Source organism: Embiotoca jacksoni, unplaced genomic scaffold (assembly GCF_022577435.1).
Source record: "Embiotoca jacksoni isolate LCO1_2020_lvr unplaced genomic scaffold, fEmbJac1.0.p SCAF_11, whole genome shotgun sequence".
Taxonomy (NCBI): Eukaryota; Metazoa; Chordata; class Actinopteri; family Embiotocidae; genus Embiotoca; species Embiotoca jacksoni.
In genome coordinates, this window is record NW_027185241.1 from 9315590 (window position 1) to 9334140 (window position 18551).

At 43.7% G+C, this 18551-nt stretch overlaps 1 protein-coding gene across 4 annotated transcripts in view; it reads left to right on the forward strand.

Annotated features, from left to right (window-relative positions):
* Positions 1–18053, forward strand: part of fhod3b (formin homology 2 domain containing 3b) — an 85455-nt gene extending 67402 nt beyond the window's left edge. The window contains exons 8-29 of one of the 4 annotated variants that reach the window (XM_069142993.1): positions 749–843; positions 2066–2209; positions 2394–2641; positions 4058–4174; positions 4312–4482; positions 5561–5620; positions 6775–6882; positions 7033–7167; positions 7604–7654; positions 8524–8714; positions 9229–9774; positions 9857–10773; positions 11642–11800; positions 12497–12679; positions 13265–13384; positions 14273–14434; positions 14561–14751; positions 14929–15121; positions 15913–15936; positions 16476–16662; positions 17071–17232; positions 17845–18053. In XM_069142993.1, coding sequence (XP_068999094.1) covers positions 749–843; positions 2066–2209; positions 2394–2641; positions 4058–4174; positions 4312–4482; positions 5561–5620; positions 6775–6882; positions 7033–7167; positions 7604–7654; positions 8524–8714; positions 9229–9774; positions 9857–10773; positions 11642–11800; positions 12497–12679; positions 13265–13384; positions 14273–14434; positions 14561–14751; positions 14929–15121; positions 15913–15936; positions 16476–16662; positions 17071–17232; positions 17845–17927 — 4247 coding nt within the window. In that variant the 3' untranslated portion in view covers positions 17928–18053. The remainder of the gene's footprint in view (positions 1–748; positions 844–2065; positions 2210–2393; positions 2642–4057; positions 4175–4311; positions 4483–5560; positions 5621–6774; positions 6883–7032; positions 7168–7603; positions 7655–8523; positions 8715–9228; positions 9775–9856; positions 10774–11641; positions 11801–12496; positions 12680–13264; positions 13385–14272; positions 14435–14560; positions 14752–14928; positions 15122–15912; positions 15937–16475; positions 16663–17070; positions 17233–17844) is intronic. The other 3 variants (XM_069142994.1, XM_069142995.1, XM_069142997.1) reach the window with 3 other exon arrangements.
* The last annotated feature ends 498 nt before the right edge of the window (positions 18054–18551 follow it).

An 18551-nucleotide genomic window follows, 5' to 3' on the forward strand; every position in this document is an offset into this window, starting at 1 on the left:
TCATATCCCTGTAAAATCACAGTATGTGCTGTCACAGAATCCTCGGTGGTGTGTGTCTGTATGGAGTCCCTCCGGTATTTGTCATCATATTGGTTTTAATTGTCTGCTGTTAGATGGAACCTGAACAGTACAATATAGAAAGAGTAGTCAGGTGCAGTTGTCCTGAGCTGCTCCATAGCCGCATGTAGAACAAGGCTTATTGAGAAAGGCCATACATCCTGCCTGCAGGGGGTTCGGTTACCTGCCACACTAAAAGCTCAACATTGTACTGTGGCGTACGGCAGGGGGTTGGTCATCCGTGTGGAGGGGTCAGGTATCCCTCTGTCTCAGCTATGTCTTATCCCATCACTTCTGCTGTTGCGTAAGAAGACTAAACATGATCCCCAGTCTCCTGATGAGAAGGAGGTGGACTTGACCTCATGGCTGAGGCGCCACGGTGCTCCTTTCTTATCGGAGATCAGGTCACCCCTGCTCTGTTTTTCCGCTGACACTCTTCTTGAGGAAGACTTCTATGACTGTAAATCTCCTACTGGAGCCATGAGATGACATAGCAGTTTGTGTTTTTTTCTTCCTGCACAGTGGTAGAGCTGAACCAGCTTTTTTGCTGTAAGATGACCAGATGGATTAGTTGAAATTTTGTCGTTCCGGGTCTGTGTAAGCATTGAAATGTAGGCACCCATATGTAGCTGTTTTTGTGTAGAGATTGTCTTGTTTCGTACAATATGTTCAATATCTTTTGGTGATGCAGGTACAAAACTGTGGTCGAATGTCATGGAGATCCTGGATGAGAAGGATGGAGTGGATACAGAGCTGCTGGTGTTCGCAATGACGCTTGTCAATAAGGTCAGTACATTATTTCCATGTTGTTGCTGCATCCACTGGCAATATAGCATACATACTTTCCCTGTATCGTGTTTTTCCCTCAGTTGTTTTCTTTCCGATCTGCTATTTTTAGAGAACCCTCATTTATACATTGTCTCAAAGTGTTATCAGCATCTGAATAACTTCTCTACATAAGAATCAAAGTCTGTTAATGTGAGATGGAAATGCTCTCAGTACAGCAGCATTGTTCCCGGAATGTGATCAGACCCATTAGACTACTTTCTCAGTTAGATTGAATCAGGTGCAGATTTAATCTGTATAGTGTGATTGCTTTTGTGATAAAGTGTTACTTCCATGAAATTGTAATGACTCACCAATAGTGAAGATGTGATTGTAGCAATTTACAACAGCAACAAGACTCTTAAAGGAAAGTGTTTTATTGGCAGACTTGATGTCCATTAGAAGATATTTGTGTGGTTTAAAGTACCAAAATCCATCTCTAAATTGTTTGACATCTCCCGTCTTAAACTTCTCTGCGGAGCTCTACCAAGAATAAGCGGTTTATGTCTGTCTTTAAGATGCATTAATATCAATGACTTTCTCCTTTGATTGACTGACTTATTTCGAAGTGATGCATGCCCAGGCCGACCACAGGTCTTTTTCTTGGTTCTGTAGTTTGTTATCTCCGTGGCACAATAGCCACTCCATGTTTCTTTCCTCATGTTCCTGTCCAACCTGTCAAGGCTGGACAGTGGGCCGTGCTGAGAGTGGACATGTGACATTAGCATGACTTTTTGACATCCCAAACTTATGGAAATCCAAACATCAAAACTGCGGAATAACGGCTGTGTGCCTTTCTTTGTGAACTGAGCATTATGACACTTTTACAATATTAATATTGCACGTAGACCTGCTTTATAATCAAAAAAGATGTGGAAATATGTTTATGCAATATGGGAACTAAGGAATTCCTCAATTAGCCATTTTTGTGGTGGAAAATGGGAAATTAGATTTAATTGCAGACAATGAAAGGTGTTTCAATACTATTAATTGATTTAGGTAGCAGATCAAAGGTGTTTTTACACTCTTTCTTTCTCCCAGATAAAATCCAGTTTATTGTTTCGGTTTTCTTTCTCTCACAAAAATTTTCAATAGAACAGAGACAAGGCAGAATAATCCTATAATCATGTGTTGTTGTTGTTTTATTTTATTTTTTTATTAAATGTGTTTGTTTGTGTCTCAGACTCTGGCAGGCCTCCCAGACCAGGACTCCTACTATGACATGGTGGACGGTCTGGAGGAACAGGGCATCGAAGCCGTGGCCCAGAGACACCTGAGCAGGAAAGGCACTGACATTGACCTTGTAGAACAGTTCAACATCTACGAGGTGAGGAAGACTATAAGACAAACATAACTCAACAACCATAACAACATTTGGTGTCATATAAAAGAGTATAATTCCAACAGCAGCCAGAAATGTTGTGTTAATCAAGACTGCTGTTTCTGAAAAACATGCTGCTCACATTGGAGTTTATTTACTCAATGAGTCTGTTGATGCCTCTTTGACCCAGATGACTCTGCGCCATGAGGATGGTGACGATGAAGCCCAGTTGCCCCCAAGTGGCCGAAAGGACCGCCGACGTGCTAGCGTTGGTGGCACCAATGAGAGGCGAGGTCTGGAGAGAAGACGCAGCCGCAGACATTCGCTTCAGAACAGCAGGGGCCATGCTTCTGCCCCAGCATCACCCAGCAGCCCTCACACTCATGCCAGCAGGTTCCTGCCCTTCGGTGGCCAACGGGTTGAAGACATCAGTGAGAGGTGAGATGAGGAGGAATGGAGAAAAGAAGAAATTCAAGAGAAGAAAAGAAACTTTATCTTGAACTCGATCTGGTTTTAAAAGGTTCAGCCAGCAGGGTTTGTTTTGATCTCTTATATTTTAAAGCCTGAGAGATATCTGCAAGTAAAACGGAATCACAAATTATTTCTGGGTCCAAGGAGTTTTACTCCGTTTCACAGGAAACAGACTGGCTGCAAGTGTGTATTATATTTCAGTCTTGGAGAGATGCATCTACTCTATCCAGAGCCAAAGCAGAAAATTTAATTATATAGTAATTTAAAGAATGGCAAAGGGGGAGACTGCTGCTGCAAAGTGACATTTAAATTAATTTTCCCACTGTCAGAGACTTTCTCTTGCCACTGGTGGAAATAGGAAGCTTCTGCAAACACATGATATGAGCTATCTGCTCTCTGTCTCAAGTCAAACTTCCTTCATTGAGAGTGCATTGATCTTACACTCCACAGTGCCACATGTTTATAATACAGAACAAACCTTTGTGAGAAACTCAGAGAGACAACAACTGGAGACTCAGGCGATAAGCAAATTGCAGTCTCGTTTAATTATACAGTAGCTTGGGTGATGTCTTAGACAGTTCTTTTATCTTTTAGTCCTCTTTTATTATAGTTCATACATCAGGAGACAAAAACCAGGCTTGAATTTTAAACTGGAAATAATATCTCGCCATGCTTTTTGTCTTTAAAATCACAGTTGATTACTCTGCCACATAATCCAGTCGCCCCTCATTAATAACAACCTTTCTTTAAGTAGCATACTTACTAATATTCCTGGTAGCACTCACATTTTCAGGTTTACCTAAATTCAATCCAGCAGGGTCATATGATACCAGACGAGCTTCTTTCCAGCCCACCACAGGAAATTCAAGCCGCCTTTGAAGATCACAATTTTCCATATTGTTAATGAAATCCAGACAACCGAAAGGGATCCAAATAGCAAAGTGGCCATAGATTTATGTACGACGATCCCAGACTATCAGTTTAACCACACAAGATATCTGCTACAGCCCTCACACTGGTTACTGAATTAAATATTCTTCTCAATTAAAATGATGGAGCGATATTTGATTTTAATCTGTTATTTTTATATTAATGGTATTACAACTGGTGCATGTCTGCATATCTATTTCTAATGTTTTTGTATTGTCAAAACCCTCTAACCTTCTCGGACGTTTTTCAACACTTGTCTCTCTTCTACTCTTAACATTTCCAATGCTTTTTTAACAAGCATGTCTTTATTGTTTGTCATCTCTGTGTGCTGTCTCTCCTGGGCCATCCTCTGCCGTGTGGTTTCATGCTGTCTCTGTCCCATTTCTCTTCCCTCTCACCTGCCTACATCCTCCCTTTCCTCCTTTCAACCCTCGGCCCCTCCTCTCGGCACAGAGAAGAGGAAGAGGAAGAAGACGAGGAAGGGGAGGAGGAGGAGGATGAGGAGGACAAGGAAGAGGCAGATGATGAAAGTCATCCAGTCACTGAGTCCTCTAGACAGGGCGCTCACAGGTATTTTAGGCCAATTGGTTTCCCAAGCGTGATAGTTTCCCCATTCTCCTCCAGTATCTCACTAGTTGTCTCTTCCATTTTAAAGTGTGATCTTTATTCTCTTTGGACTCCGACTCTCTTGTATTTTGTCATCCTAGTGTGGTTCCAGCTGTAGCAGACACTCCTAACATGTGTTTGAACTTAAAGTGTATGGCCAACATCCTCCCTAAAGCCAGTGACCTTGAAGGGCAGAGAGAGTATCTCAGCGTCAAGACCAGGGCATCTTCTCCTGTGTCCGTCGCACCTAAAAAGAGGACCTTTAGTCCTTGGTGTGTTCCTCCCGGCAACCTGACTGTGTCTTCCCTGTTACTCTAAGTAGAGTGTCAGTCTCTGTACACCCTGAGTGTCAATGTACCCCAACCTCACCCCACTTTCCTCTCCCTTCACCCCCTGACTTGAACCACAGCCAGGTGTGTTTTTGGGGGCCAATGAAGCACCACAGATCGAAGGCAGGTGCTTCAGGTCACCTACTTATGTAACGCCAGACCATTACACTTCTCAATGTCGAAACACCATTCTCTCTATCACTGGTGTCTGTGTCTTTATGTAGCTCACTCTACCTTCATGAGGCTTTAGATGAGGGAAAACACAAATAGTAATGCTAATGTTTGATCATCTTTTCTATTTTTCGTTTAAATTTCATTCTTCCAAATTGAGTCCCATGAGGTTATTAACGTTGGACATATTTTACCTCAGTTCTTCACTACTTTCTTCCTCCTTTAAAAATGTTTTCTTGATCACAGTGGCCAGAAATTCCTTTATTTCCCACCTGATGTGATTTATGTTGCATCTCTGAAGACCTACTGTGCAAGAAAAAGTAAAGCCATTTCCATCATTATTACTTCCTTTTCTCGGTTGCTGGAAATAATTATTTTGAGACATTTACTGCTCATCTGTCTTTTATTGTAGCTCTACACCACAGTTAATCCAAGACAAGTCAATAAATTAAGTCAAAGCAGTAAGGAATTCAAAGTATTAGCATAAGTCACAGTCACTGTCTCTTAGTGGTTGATGTTTCTGCAGAGATCTGTAGCAAATAGAAACAGGATAAGTAACTAAATCTGAAGTGGTAAAGCAGTTCCTCAGCATGTATCCCTGATGCTATCTGAGCAGAAGTGATTCCCTGTTTTAACTGCACTACATAGTAAAAATGATTCAGTAAAAGCTTATAAACAGTAGTGAATTATCAGACGCAGAGATATTGTCTTGCCCTGTCTGCTCTGTTGTCTTGTGGTCTTGCAGCCGTCCTTCCTCCGACTGTCTCACTATCCTGTCTCTGTGACTAACACTTTATCATTTTATCTTTGGAGTGTCTGACCTGACTGTTTTTCTCACTTCCATCTTCAGTCTGACAGATACTACATCTCCTACATCTTATACAGCTAGAAAGCCCTGCTGGGCTGACAGGTAAGACCAGCGGTCAAAAGGTGAACTCTAACAAATGTCCAGGGACGAGATGTATGTTGGTGCTGAGGTGTCACGACTTTAAACGCATAATGGAGTCTAAAAGTTCTGTGGTTTAACGTTAGTATTACACTTATAGTTGAACACTATACAATGTTTTCAGTGACTTATTCTGCCATCTATCAAAATTATTGAGGTGTAAGTGTTCAAGAAAAAAGTGCGCACAATATGTTGTCTCATTCATAAATTATAAGGACTCTTCAAAAAAAATTGTCAGGTGAAAAAATTAATTTATGAACGACTGCTCTAATGCACAGACATGGATGAGCAATGCACTGGCGTTTGATCGCATGGATTTCCTCACTGGAAAGCTGTTCGAAGGCCTGGGGAGCAGCCCTTAAGAGCACCATTCTTTTATTCAACACAGTCATATCTCAGTCTAAGCTATCCAGTAGTATGATAAGTCACGTTGTGTCCAGTGGTTAAAGAAGTATTCACATACTTTACTTATGTAAAAACTATCAATAAATGTAAAAATACTCCTCTTTACTTACAAGTAAAAGTCCTACTTGAGAACATACTGAAGTATTAGCAGCAAAATGTAGTTAAAGTATTTAAGTAAAAGTTTGGTCAAACTAGTGTTTTTAGTTTTGGGACTTTTTATCTAATCTTTGATTTTTGGTGAGATATTAGATCATTTGAGTGTAGAGTGAGGGAAAAATTACAATTTAGTGAAGCTGTTAACAACTCGGATATCTAAAATGTGACCTCAACTACATACTGATTTTGTAAGACATCAGAAGACAAAAAGGTTGGAAGCTACTGGTTTAATCTTTCCGATGTATTGTACTTTAAAGGTTGTTATATTATCCATTGTAAAAAATATTCATATGAAAAATAACTAAAGCTGTGGGATGAATGTAGTGTAGCAGAAAGTACAATATTTCTGTCTGAAATGTCATTGAGTGGAAGTATAAAAAATTCTCAAATCTAAATACTCAAAGTACCTCAAAATTGAGTCACTTTTCACCACTGATTGTGTCACATCACAGATTCTTAATGTGATGTCCATCCATCTCTGTCTTCCAGTCCTTCAGTGGAAAAATGTATAGAAAGAAAATAAATCATTTATTTTTCTCTTTTCTTTTTTTTTCCAGAATCAGTGCCACTGGCACTCCTTACCCCGGCAAGCACCAGACTCCTCCATCACCCATCCATCGCTTCACCAGTTCAACAACCTCCACACCAGAACCCAAATCTGACAGGTTCACACACCAACTTCCTCACAAATAATGCAGAGCATCTTGGCTATGATTATATTATTGAAATCAACTCTGTAAAGCTCTTTTAACAAATACACAATTATCTAAATCGAACTGTAAAGAAATCCCTGTTTGTTTATCTTTGGCTTAAAGACCTGCTTTAGGGGGCTTGCTAACTTCATCGTACAGACAACATCAGGAGTCTCTGGCAGCGGAGAGAGAGAGGAGACGCCTGGAAAGGGAGGAGCGTCTGCAGAGAATTGAAAGAGAGGAGAGGAACCGCTTCAAGTTAGTCTCCCCTCACCAGTCAGACTGTAACTTCATATAATAGAGGAAGTACTGTGTAATGTATTTACTTTGTACCAGAGACAGCCAATAGAGACATGTCGGCTTGTGTATTTTTTATAAACAGGTGGCTCTAATCCTGCCTCAGTAGAGATGTTCACAAATCTCCCATGTGTCTGAGAAAAGCTGGGCTTTCTTTATGAGCAACATTAGATACACTGAATTGTGGCAGGAGGACTCTGAAAAAGAAAATGTTCTGCTCATGTGTCAAGAGCTCATGCTCTTTTTACGATATCTGTGCTAACCATACCATATAGTTTACAGTTTAGCAAATATCAGATTTAAAATAAAATCTTAATTTGTACATATCATGAATACAGGTTCCTAAATTGTCTTTTAATAATGCTCGTCTGTCTTGGTTTCTTTTTTTCTGTCTCAGTCGAGATTATGTGGACAAGAGGGAAGAAGCGAGACAAGCCAGGGAGGAGAGGTGAGTTCACTTTGTTTCAGGGGTTCACAATAATGCTGCAGTTATGGAGATTGATGGAAAAAACTAAGGAGGCTTGTAAGTGCTTTGAGATCCTTCTCCAAAATGAACAGCAGATGTAAAGAGAGGTGCACCCAGCCTCGGGCTGAATTATAGGTGTCAGGGCCCCTTTGGGCCTGCTTACCATTAAGACGTCCCAAAGGTTAACAGGACAAGTGTGTAATTGGGTTTTGGCATGCATGTGGTTCAGTTATCTCCCTCTGACTGTGAGTGTGTGAGCAAAATAATTCAAAACTCAATCACTTGCCCTCACCTTTTTCATCTCTGTGAATTTAAACATGCACCTCAAAGAATATGTGAAGTGAGATCAGTAGGTACGAGCCAAAAATGTTAAACAGCACCTTGGCAACTTAAACAAAAGGGGGGCATCATTTGTCATCATTTGTGTCCGAGAGTAATGGGATTATAGCTCCATTTTCCATAATTACTCTGGAATGAGAGCGTAAATTGTTATTATTCTCTGTCAGAACTTTTGATCACTGTAACATGAGGCCCTCAAATCTCCAAAATCTTTTCAAAAGCTCGAATTCTTTCATTTATCAATTCCTTTGGAAGCTTGTTAGAGTGAGGACTATTTATATTTCTCTATTCCAAAAAAAACCACCATAAAAAACTGAATCTGAGTAATGGAGATACCCATTTAGTCAACAATATCAGTTTTCATACCTGTACATGTATGTTTCTATATCATTACGCCACAACTATCAAAAGTCTGAGCTGCAGTGTAAACTGTTTGTTAACATGTAGCGGTGATCTGCATGCATCTAAACCACAGTGTGCAGACATATGAAAGCTGAACTTTGTCACTGCAGGTACAAGGCTGTGGAGCGGCTCGCTGCGGAGGAGTTTGAGCGGGAGCGGCCGAGAGCGCCAACAAGAGGTCGGACAGAGATCACTTTGTGTTTGACTCCGAACCCCGCCAGCCGCTCGGCATCGCGCTGCACCACACCGTCACCCATTATCTCACAGGAAGACACCGTCACCACTGCACTTCAGATGTCGGGTAAGCAGTGTTTGTCCATCCATTTAGTCATCATTAGTGCTTAGAGACATTGGGCGTGACATCCTTACAGTACTGGAAGAGACCCTACTGTCAGTGCATCTGTCCCACACACTGGGCCTGGCACTGGCATCTGATGCTTGATTAGTGAGCTGAAATAAGATTCAGCTGCACTTCTGTGGAATCAGATAATATTTATTCTGTCAGCATTGCAGTAGTTAATCTTTGTAAAACACTTTAAACTAGATTAAACTAATTGTTTCTCTGAGGTTGAAAAGCACCATCATGTTACGGTCATGTTATCGAACAGTATTTCATGATTTGTTTGTGTAGTTCTTCTACTGTATGAAAATGTCAGTGAAATTAGAATTATGCCAGGAAGCAATTTAAATTTGTTTTTAATTATAAACAAAGATTTTTTTTTTTCTGAAAACAAATACAATGCTATAAAGGCATATAACTGAAGGTTTTAAAGTAACTTTTTTTTTATTCTACATTGTTTTGATTCGTCTGTCAGAAATGGAACACATTTCAGACCCAAACCTTGACCCACAGACCAGAACCAAAAGTCCAGCACCAGAGTCAACAGCATCAGAACCTTCCTCCACACCTCCCACCGAACCAGACAAACAGCAGACGGAGACAGAGTCCCCTGCAGAGACAGAGGACGATGTTGAGACCCAGTCTGAAAAGGATGTAGCGGCAGAGATGACGTCAGGTGAACAGTCAGGCATGGAGAAAGAAGAGACGCAGGAGCAGGAGGAGGTTCAGGAACAGAGACGGTGTGAGAGTGAGGTAGCAGTAGAAGAGGCAGCGGCAGGTGATGCAGCTGAAGTGGGAGAGACAGACGTCGAGGTGGGGTTAGAGGAGGAGTGTGAGAAGGAGCAGCCAACAGAGAGGGATGCAGAAGACAGTGTGTTGTTGAGTGAGAAGGAGAGACAGAACGAGGAAGTGAATGAAAAGGACAACTGCTCTGCATCCAGCATCTCCTCTACAAGTAGCACTCTGGAGAGGGAGGAGAGAGAGGAGCGGGAGGAGAAACTCAACGGTGACATTGAAGCAGGTGCAAGCTAATTTCATTTGCTTTCTTTGATAATCAACTATGTATATTTCTCTCATTGTCAGAATTGTTTCCATATCAACAGGCCAATGGACCCAGTGTATTAAAGAGGCAGATGTGACTGACCAGTGCAACAAAATTCTCAACAGCAAGCGTTTCATGCTGGACATGCTCTATGCTCAGAAGACAACCACAGAGGATGATGGGAATGCAGGAGAATCTGAGAAGGAAACATGTAAGTGTGAGAAAGAGACGGAGGTCAATGAGTCTGTGGCTAGTTTGGCCAGCAGGATCTCCACACTGGAGGCTCACAGGCAGGCCAGAGAAGAAACTATGAAGAAAGTGGAGATGGGACACCTAGACAACCAGGGCAGTGTCCGAGCAGTGGCGGAGAAGTTTGGAGATTTGGTCAAAGGCCTAACGTCTCCACCTGACGTGGAGACCTCAAAAGAGCAGCAGCAGACTGACAGATCATCAACCCCTGCCTCATCAGCTTTACCTCAGAAGAAAGAGTCAGACCACATCTGGGATCAGCTGATGGCCACACCCAGGGAGCTGCGGATCAAAGAAATGGACTTCACGGACCTGAGGGATGAGGATGACTTGGACATTTTAGATACGGACAATGTGACGCGGTCAGGTGACCTGATCCCACCACTTCCCCCTGCACCGTGCAGCGCTGCCCTGCCACCACCTCCTCCGCTGTTTGGCTGTCCCCCACCTCCTCCCATTCTTGGCAAAATGATGCCCCCACCCCCACCTTTCATGGCCCCTATTCCTCCACCCTCCCCTCAGCTGAGTCGAGGGGAAGTGCCTCTCTTCCAGAAGAAGAAGAAGACCATCCGTCTCTTCTGGAATGAGGTGCGTCCTGTGGACTGGCAGTGTAAGAGCCATAAATTCTGTAAGGCGTCCCTGTGGTCCAAACTGGAGCCAATTAAACTGGACACATCCAAGCTGGAGCAGCTGTTTGAGTCCAAATCCAAGGAGCTGCCTGTCACGAAGGTAACTGTTGTCCTGCTGTTACAACAGACACATGCAGCACTTCTTGTTTCAGTTTCCCTCCCATAGCTCTGGATTTCTGCTATCTGGCACCGTATTTGAGGGGATCATTTTGTGAGTTTAGAGCGGCCAAACTACTGTCACGCTTGGTGTCTCGTATGAATTCAGAAGCACAAAGGTGCAAGTAAGCCTTTAAATTAGGTGAACTCTACCTCATACTGAAATTAAAATAGAATGGAACAAGACCACATCGCTACAGAAATGAAAAATTACCTTTGGAAAGAGTCATTCTGAAAATAGGACTTACAAGTGTTCAAATCCATCTTGTCAGTATTCATGCTTGACTAATTCACTGGTATCTTTGTCTATTCACTAATATGTAGTTTCATTCATGTTCTCAAAAGGATAAAATATCATTTGGAATGACCCCAGCTCTCGCACTAACCTCAGGCCCTCAGGAAACTAAGAAATGTTGACAGATAATATCATAGGAGTGACATATTCTGAGAGAATGACAGTAACAGCCTTTCCTTCAGTACAACCCCTGTACTGTCAAACAGATCCCTTTCATGATCACTTCAACAACTGGGATTTTTGTATGGTGTCACTCTATATAGTTTTTGCAGTAATTTAAAAAACAAATAGCACATTAATTTCCTCTTTATCATCTGTATGTTTTCAGATGTAATGAGAAGTACAGTCTCGCAGGTAATCAGTAAAGTAGAAAAACTGTAATAGAACGTATTTTTCTGTCGGCGTCGATCAGTGGGTTGTATTTTTACTCGTATCTTGTGCAGCGCATCTTTAAACCATTAAGAACTGCCTCCACCACTTAAATAATCTCATGCTGATTTTATTTTGTATCTCATAGAAAGCAGCTGTTGATGGCAAACGACAAGAAATCATAGTCCTGGATTCAAAGCGCAGCAACGCTATAAACATCGGCCTGACTGTTTTACCTCCTCCACGCACAATCAAGACCGCTATTCTCAACTTCGACGAGTACGCACTAAACAAGGAAGGCATTGAGGTAAGACTTCTCATGAGATTCTGTCTGAAGCTGCACACAGTATATCTTAAGTTGTTGATGCAGTACTATCTGCCGCTTACCCATCAAATAAAACTCATTCAAGCTCGTTGGGTTCAAAATAAATGTGGTTTTCTTCAATGATATTTTAGAATAGCACACCAAAATGTACCAGTGAATTTCCTCAAACGAGAGATATAGATGGCTGGGACTGTCCTTAATGTGATTATGGCTGGCCTTTGGGTTGTTTTCATGTAATTAATCACTGCGGTGATGAAATCCTATTTTGAGCTCCGAGGCATTTAAAGGACTTCACATCAGCAGATAGCCTTCGGTAAATGTTGCATTCTTCTTGGTATTATATAATCTATAGTTTTAAGAGCTTCTCTTTCCATTTCATTTTCAGCAGGGAGGGAGTATTCCTCCCTACCTTTTTGTCTCTGAAGGTATTTTCAGCCAGACAACAGAAGTGAGGTTGAAAGTTCAGATGTCAAACAAATTTGTGGGACAGCTGGAAACAACTCAGATAAAAAGATCTGGAAATGTCACAATCAATTAGTTTCCGCTCTCTTCTCTGTGATTTACTCTTTGACATATTATGTAAAAAATATTACACAGGCCGGGAAAACGTTTGAAATGTTTGATGAATGATCCTCTAAGCCTGTTTTTTTGTTTTTTTTCCCCTCTTCCTTCTTCTAGAAAATCCTCACCATGATCCCCACAGAGGAGGAGAAGCAGCGGATCCAGGAGGCTCAGCTGGTCAACCCCGACATTCCCTTGGGCAGCGCTGAGCAGTTCCTCCTCACCCTCTCCTCCATCACGGAGCTGTCTGCTCGCCTGCAGCTGTGGGCATTCAAGATGGACTATGAGCTTATTGAGAAGGTCAGACACATTCCTGTTCACTCTAATCACATGCAGACACGTCCCACTTTGGGCAGTTGCATACCTTTCTTTTCTTAATTTACCATGGACACAGTATTGTGAATTAAATAAATAGTTTTACATTTTGGGAAAGACACTCATTTTGTTTCCGTCATGATTTAGAGAAGAAGACTGAAACCACTTTCATGTCTATAGGGTAAATGTACAGCCGGTAGCTGATTAGCTTAGCATAAAGACTGCAAACAAGGGGGAAACAGCCAGAAGCGAGCTTCCTGTTTGTCCTGCTTCTATTCTTTGTGCTAAGCTACGCTGACCGGCTGCTGTTTCGACACGAAGAGTGGGGTACAAAGGTCCGGTGACTCCATGCCCCCACTTTTATTTTAAAACTTGTGGTCTTCAGCCCCAACTGAGGCTTTCACACTCTGGAGCCACAAAGGCTCTATACAAGTTGTTTTCCTGTGTGCAGTAGTATTTCCCAAAACCTGTGATCATCATCATTATCAGGAGAGGGGGAAGCATAATTCAGCAGCAGAAATATGAACAGGCAAGGATGTGCTTCTTGACTGCATTTTCCTGCACTTGTAGGAGGTGGCAGAGCCTCTGCAGGACCTGAAGGAGGGAATGGACCAGTTAGAGAAAAACAAGACACTCAGATACATCTTGACCACATTGCTGGCCATCGGCAACTTCCTCAATGGCTCTAATGTGAGTAACCCTCAGGACACAGATGCCTTAAAGGTTTCTCTTTTTTTCACTTTGTCTCCTTCTGCACCTTTCACTCTTCCTCCGGGGCTCCTCTTCCCCCAACTCCCCCCGACAACATATTAATTTGGCAAGGGTAACAGTGGACTCTGTGTGTGTAAAAGAATGTGCTGCCTGAATGCAGCAGACTCTGACTTCGCTGAACCTGGCTCTGTCTGTCAAAGAGGAAAAAGGGAGGGAGGTTGTGCGATTCCTGAAAGTTTGTGTTTGTCTGGCCGCTTGCATGTGAACTTGCATCTGTGGCTCTGTTTTTTTTTTTTTTTTTTTTTTTTTTGGGGGGGGGGGCGGGGGGGGGGGGCGCATTATCACGGGTTTTCTGTGTTTCCGTGTCCTTGTGTTCGCCTCTGTGTGTGTGTGTGTGTGTGTGTGTGTGTGCATCTGTGCGTACAAGTGTACGTATGAGTGAACCTCTGGGATCTGCGAGCCAAACTTGCAAAAGGGAAACATAAGTCATCAACATCAAAACAAGTAGTTCCCGTAAATAATGGCTGCATTTATATTTTGCAGTAAGCCATTTAAACCTGGCAGAAGAACAAGGGAGATCCTGTTAGGATTATGTCTTTCATGATATGTTCTGGCCTTTTTTTAAGCTTTCCTGTGGTGAGCAGAATAATCTGTCGGGCCTGAAGTAGATTTTGGTTTCTGATAATCGCAGTGTAATGAATCTACATATCTACTCGGTGCACTCCATTGAGCCCCTTTCTTCCGACCGTGCCAAAAAGGAAATTCACTGCAATTTGTTTGCCGAGTCGGGGCTCTTGATTTTTAATTTTAGACAGTTGTTTCCGTCCCACGCTCTGAGTGTGCTCCTGTGTTTGCGTGTATTTCCAGGCTAAAGGCTTTGAGCTGAGTTATTTGGAGAAAGTCCCGGAGGTGAAAGACACGGTTCATAAGCAGTCTCTGCTGCACCACGCCTGCTCCATCGTGGTCGAGAAGTTTCCAGACAGTACCGATCTCTACTCTGAGATAGGAGCTATCACCCGCTTGACAAAGGTTAGCCCTGTTTACTTTTTACAAACTCCTCCACAGTTTGTTTTTAGTAACAGTAAATGAAAATGCCATTCAATGAAAAGAGTCCGCAACACTCTTTGGTGAGTTCTGTTGTGATATTTTTGTCAGGTGGACTTCGACCAGCTTCAGGACAATCTGACCCAGATGGAGCGACGGTGCAAAGCATCATGGGATCACCTCAAGGTCATTGCGAAACACGAGATGAAGCCAGCATTGAAGCAAAAAATGTCCGACTTCCTCAAAGACTGCGCAGAGAGGATTATTATTCTCAAGATTGTGCATCGGAGAATTATCAACAGGTATGTTCAGATGTACAATTTTGCCAAATGTTACTATATCTTGTCACTTGTATTAGAAGTGCGTCAGTGGAATTTACATCCATCATTAGTGTTCAGTCACGATGAAGTGTGTTCAAACTTTTGTTTCTACCAGAGGGTATCTGTACAGTGATGTGATGTTTCTCTACACATCTGCAGGTTTCACGCCTTCCTGTTGTTCCTGGGCCATCCGATCTACACGGTCCGCGAGGTCAGCATACATCGCTTCAGCAAGATCCTGAGCGAATTTGCCCTGGAGTATCGCACAACGAGGGAGCGCGTGCTGCAACAGAAACAGAAGAGGGCCAACCACCGAGAGAGGAACAAGACCAGGGGGAAAATGATAACAGATGTAAGTGGTCCTCCGCAGTCACATAGACACTTTCTTCATTTCCTAATCCTCGTCTTTGTTTGGTTTGACTTTCTCAATTCTCTGAAACGATGCGAACGATCCCTCGACACTGGTTATACCCTTAATCTGGGGAAAGCACCAAAGGTGGCCCGTTCCTGACAGACATGGGTTGCATCTGTCATGACATCAGCATAGTTCCTCGGTATTCACATGTATAGGTTACTGTAACAACAATCAGTGAGTTGTTTTCAGTGTGTCTCATTCTGTAGCTGCAGCAGGCCAAGAAAGGCCAGAGCAAACACCTCCCTGCATGATTAAAATCCCTTGAACCCCGGAGAGGCGGCCGCTCGGAGCAGGCTCCACATCAAGCCCGAGCAGAGGCCCCTCTCTCTTCAAAGGGACCCTAATTCAATCACTGTGTGAAAATTCAAACCTTTGGACGTCCCTGAAGGAGGAATAACAGGGGCCGCACCTCAGCCACACTCCTACAGATATTCAGTCGAAAGCACTCTTCTTTTTCCACAACTCGTATGTACTGTATCTGCAGTGTTTATTTTATGTTCATAACATCTGTTATTTTCATGATCAAATGAATAATTTGACATTTTGTTAGATCCCCTTATTTGCTTTCTTGCTGAGAGTTAAATGAGAAGATTGGTACCACGTTAGCTTAGCTGAGCATAAAGTCTTGCAATAAAGTTACAATACAAATCAAGTGCTACGTGCAACACAACACGGCAATGACGTTTTTTTGATTTGTTTTGATTTGATTTGTTTATTTTTTTCTGTAGAGTGAGGATGACGATGATGGTGAGGTAGGGGGTTCGTTTCGTCTGCAAACAATGCATGCGTGAACTCTGCTGTGACTAACATGGAACCGGGACGTGCTGTCGAACAATACCTCCTGAATTTATGAAGATTAACAGAGGATGAATCATTAGTGAGACGGACAGGCTCTGTTTGTCTCTGTGTGTGTGTGTGTGTGTGCGTGCGTGTGCGCGTGCGTGCGTGCGTGCGTGCGTGCGTGTGTGTGTGTGTGTGTGTGTGTGTGCGTGAGTGACCTCGCATGAATGAGAGAAAAGGTTGGCCGCATGGTGTTGGCTGGACCGTTGAGCGAATCTCACGTGGAGTCACAGATACTTCCTGGTCGAAAATAATGGACCTCCGAAGTCTTGACTCTTTGAAATGACTACCCGTTTGTATTTTTAGCTGGAAAGTGCCGTGTCACTCGTAAAGACTAACCCGTGTGACGGCTTTGATACCCGAAGCCAAAGAGCACCAGCGCACGGATCCGACCACACCCTGCGTATAAAGTCTCATCGACTGTAATCCTGTGACTGTGTTTACCCCACAGAGTGGTAAATTCGGCGGAGCCCCGTCAGACGCACAGGAGAGCCAGCCTCAGGGTATCCAGTATGCCGAAGATGCAGCGGAACACGAGAACATGAAGGCCGTACTGAAGAGCAGCCCGCAGGGCGGAGAGAGCGGCACGTCCGCGGTGCCGGGCCTTCGTACACGCACCAGAGCCGGCAGCACCAGAGGTCCGTCCCCGCAAACATCTCGTACCGTTACAAGCCCCTGCATAGCTGCCCATATCAATATCACCGTCTCTCCAGTATACCCAGATTTTTGCATTCCTTCCTCTTCTACTTGAAACCTTCGAGCTAAATTTGGACCGTTTAGCACCAACAGCTATTAGACGGATTGCTATGAAATCTTGTGGAGACATTTGTTGTCCCCGAAGGATGAATAACAGCGACCGCGGTAATCCTCGGATCTTTCTTCAGTTTCAGCACCTGTGTTTATGACTCACCATTAAGTTATTGGTATTAGCTCGCAGAGCTACCGGCGTGGCTGTAAACTTGTTTTTTTTTTCTCAAACGTATCCTACAACACAATGCCTGTCGTTTTCTTCTCCATCCCCCCACCCCCTTTCCCCGCTACTTCAGGGCGCGTCGCCCCCTGGTGTTCTGCCAGTGACGACCCGGTGAACTGCACGGACGACACAGCCGATGAGATCATGGAGAGGATTGTTAGGTCAGCCACTCAGGGGCCCGGCCAGCGGACGCAACCTCGAGAGAGGAGGCGATCCCGAGCCAACCGCAAATCTTGTGAGTGATGTCAACTATTGGGATCGTGGTGCGATACATTATCGTGCAGGTGCAAAGTGCCGTTAAGCTGCATGCGCAAAATTCTAAAGCTCCCTCTCCGCTGCTGGTACCGGTTCCACTCCAGTTCGACACCTAAAGGTGACGTGAAAACACTGCAGACCACTGAGGGGACGATCTCACACACACACACACACACACACACACACACACACACACACACACAGCTGCCATTGTCTACAGCTGCCACAATGTTTTTTTTAATTCACTACACGATTAATGACAACCCGGAAAAGGAGGTGCAGCTGTTGCCCTGTTTGGTTGCCGATAAAAAAAAAAAAAAAAAAAAAAAAAAGGATCCAGCGCATGCGTCGTGTTAAAGATGACGTCATGGTGGGGTATTTTTTTTACATGGTGTCGCTATGGTAACGGTGATGCGTCAAGGGGTACTGTCTGCACCGGAAAATGAAATCTGGAAGAGCACCTTGTGCAGAAGCGAGTAGAGTCGTGTGGACGACAGCCGGTACCGTCAGGGGGAAAAGGGACTTAACATGATGAGCTTTTATTGACCAGCGTTCTCTCTCCACCTCCCCCCTTTATTCTCCCTCGCTGCAGTGAGAAGGACACTGAAGAACGGTTTGACAACAGAGGAGGCAAACGCTCTTGGCTTGTCCAGTGGTTCAGAGATGCAGGTGTGATCTGGACATGAAGACGTCTGGAAGCCCTTTCACTGCCCCACCTCCCCAATGCCGACACACCCAACCTGGCAACCCACTACACCCTGGCTTGGCACCAACCCCCCCACCCCACCCCCCCCCCCCGTTCTCCCCCCCCCCCCCCCCCCCCCACCCCTCCAGCTTTGATGAGTTGATCTCATCTCTTTGCATTTGGTTTACATGGGCTTGAAACAGGTTCTCCCTGAAGAGAGAGGATATAAGGCTCAACAAGATTTTTTTTGATGAAACAGAGCACTGCATTCAAACCACTAAGCTTCGCTATTGCTGGATAAACATCAATGATCTGCACTCACAAGGCTTCATCACAATCATCCTTTGAACGTGACAGTGTTTTTTTTTTTGAAAGCCGAGGGCATCGAGACGGTCGGCGGTGCGTGTGCTTCAATTTCCGTGGCACCGACCGGATCCAGAAGGTTAGAAGTGTGGTACCGACACTGAAGTGCTTGGGTTTGGTGTCGGCGACAAATTGAACTGAAAGACATTTCATCTATTGAATAGATGGCTTCGTGCAGAGGGTTCTTTCTCTTCTATACTACTGTGGTAGTTTTGTGTTTCATTTTGCTCAAGAAGGTGCTCAAATTAGGA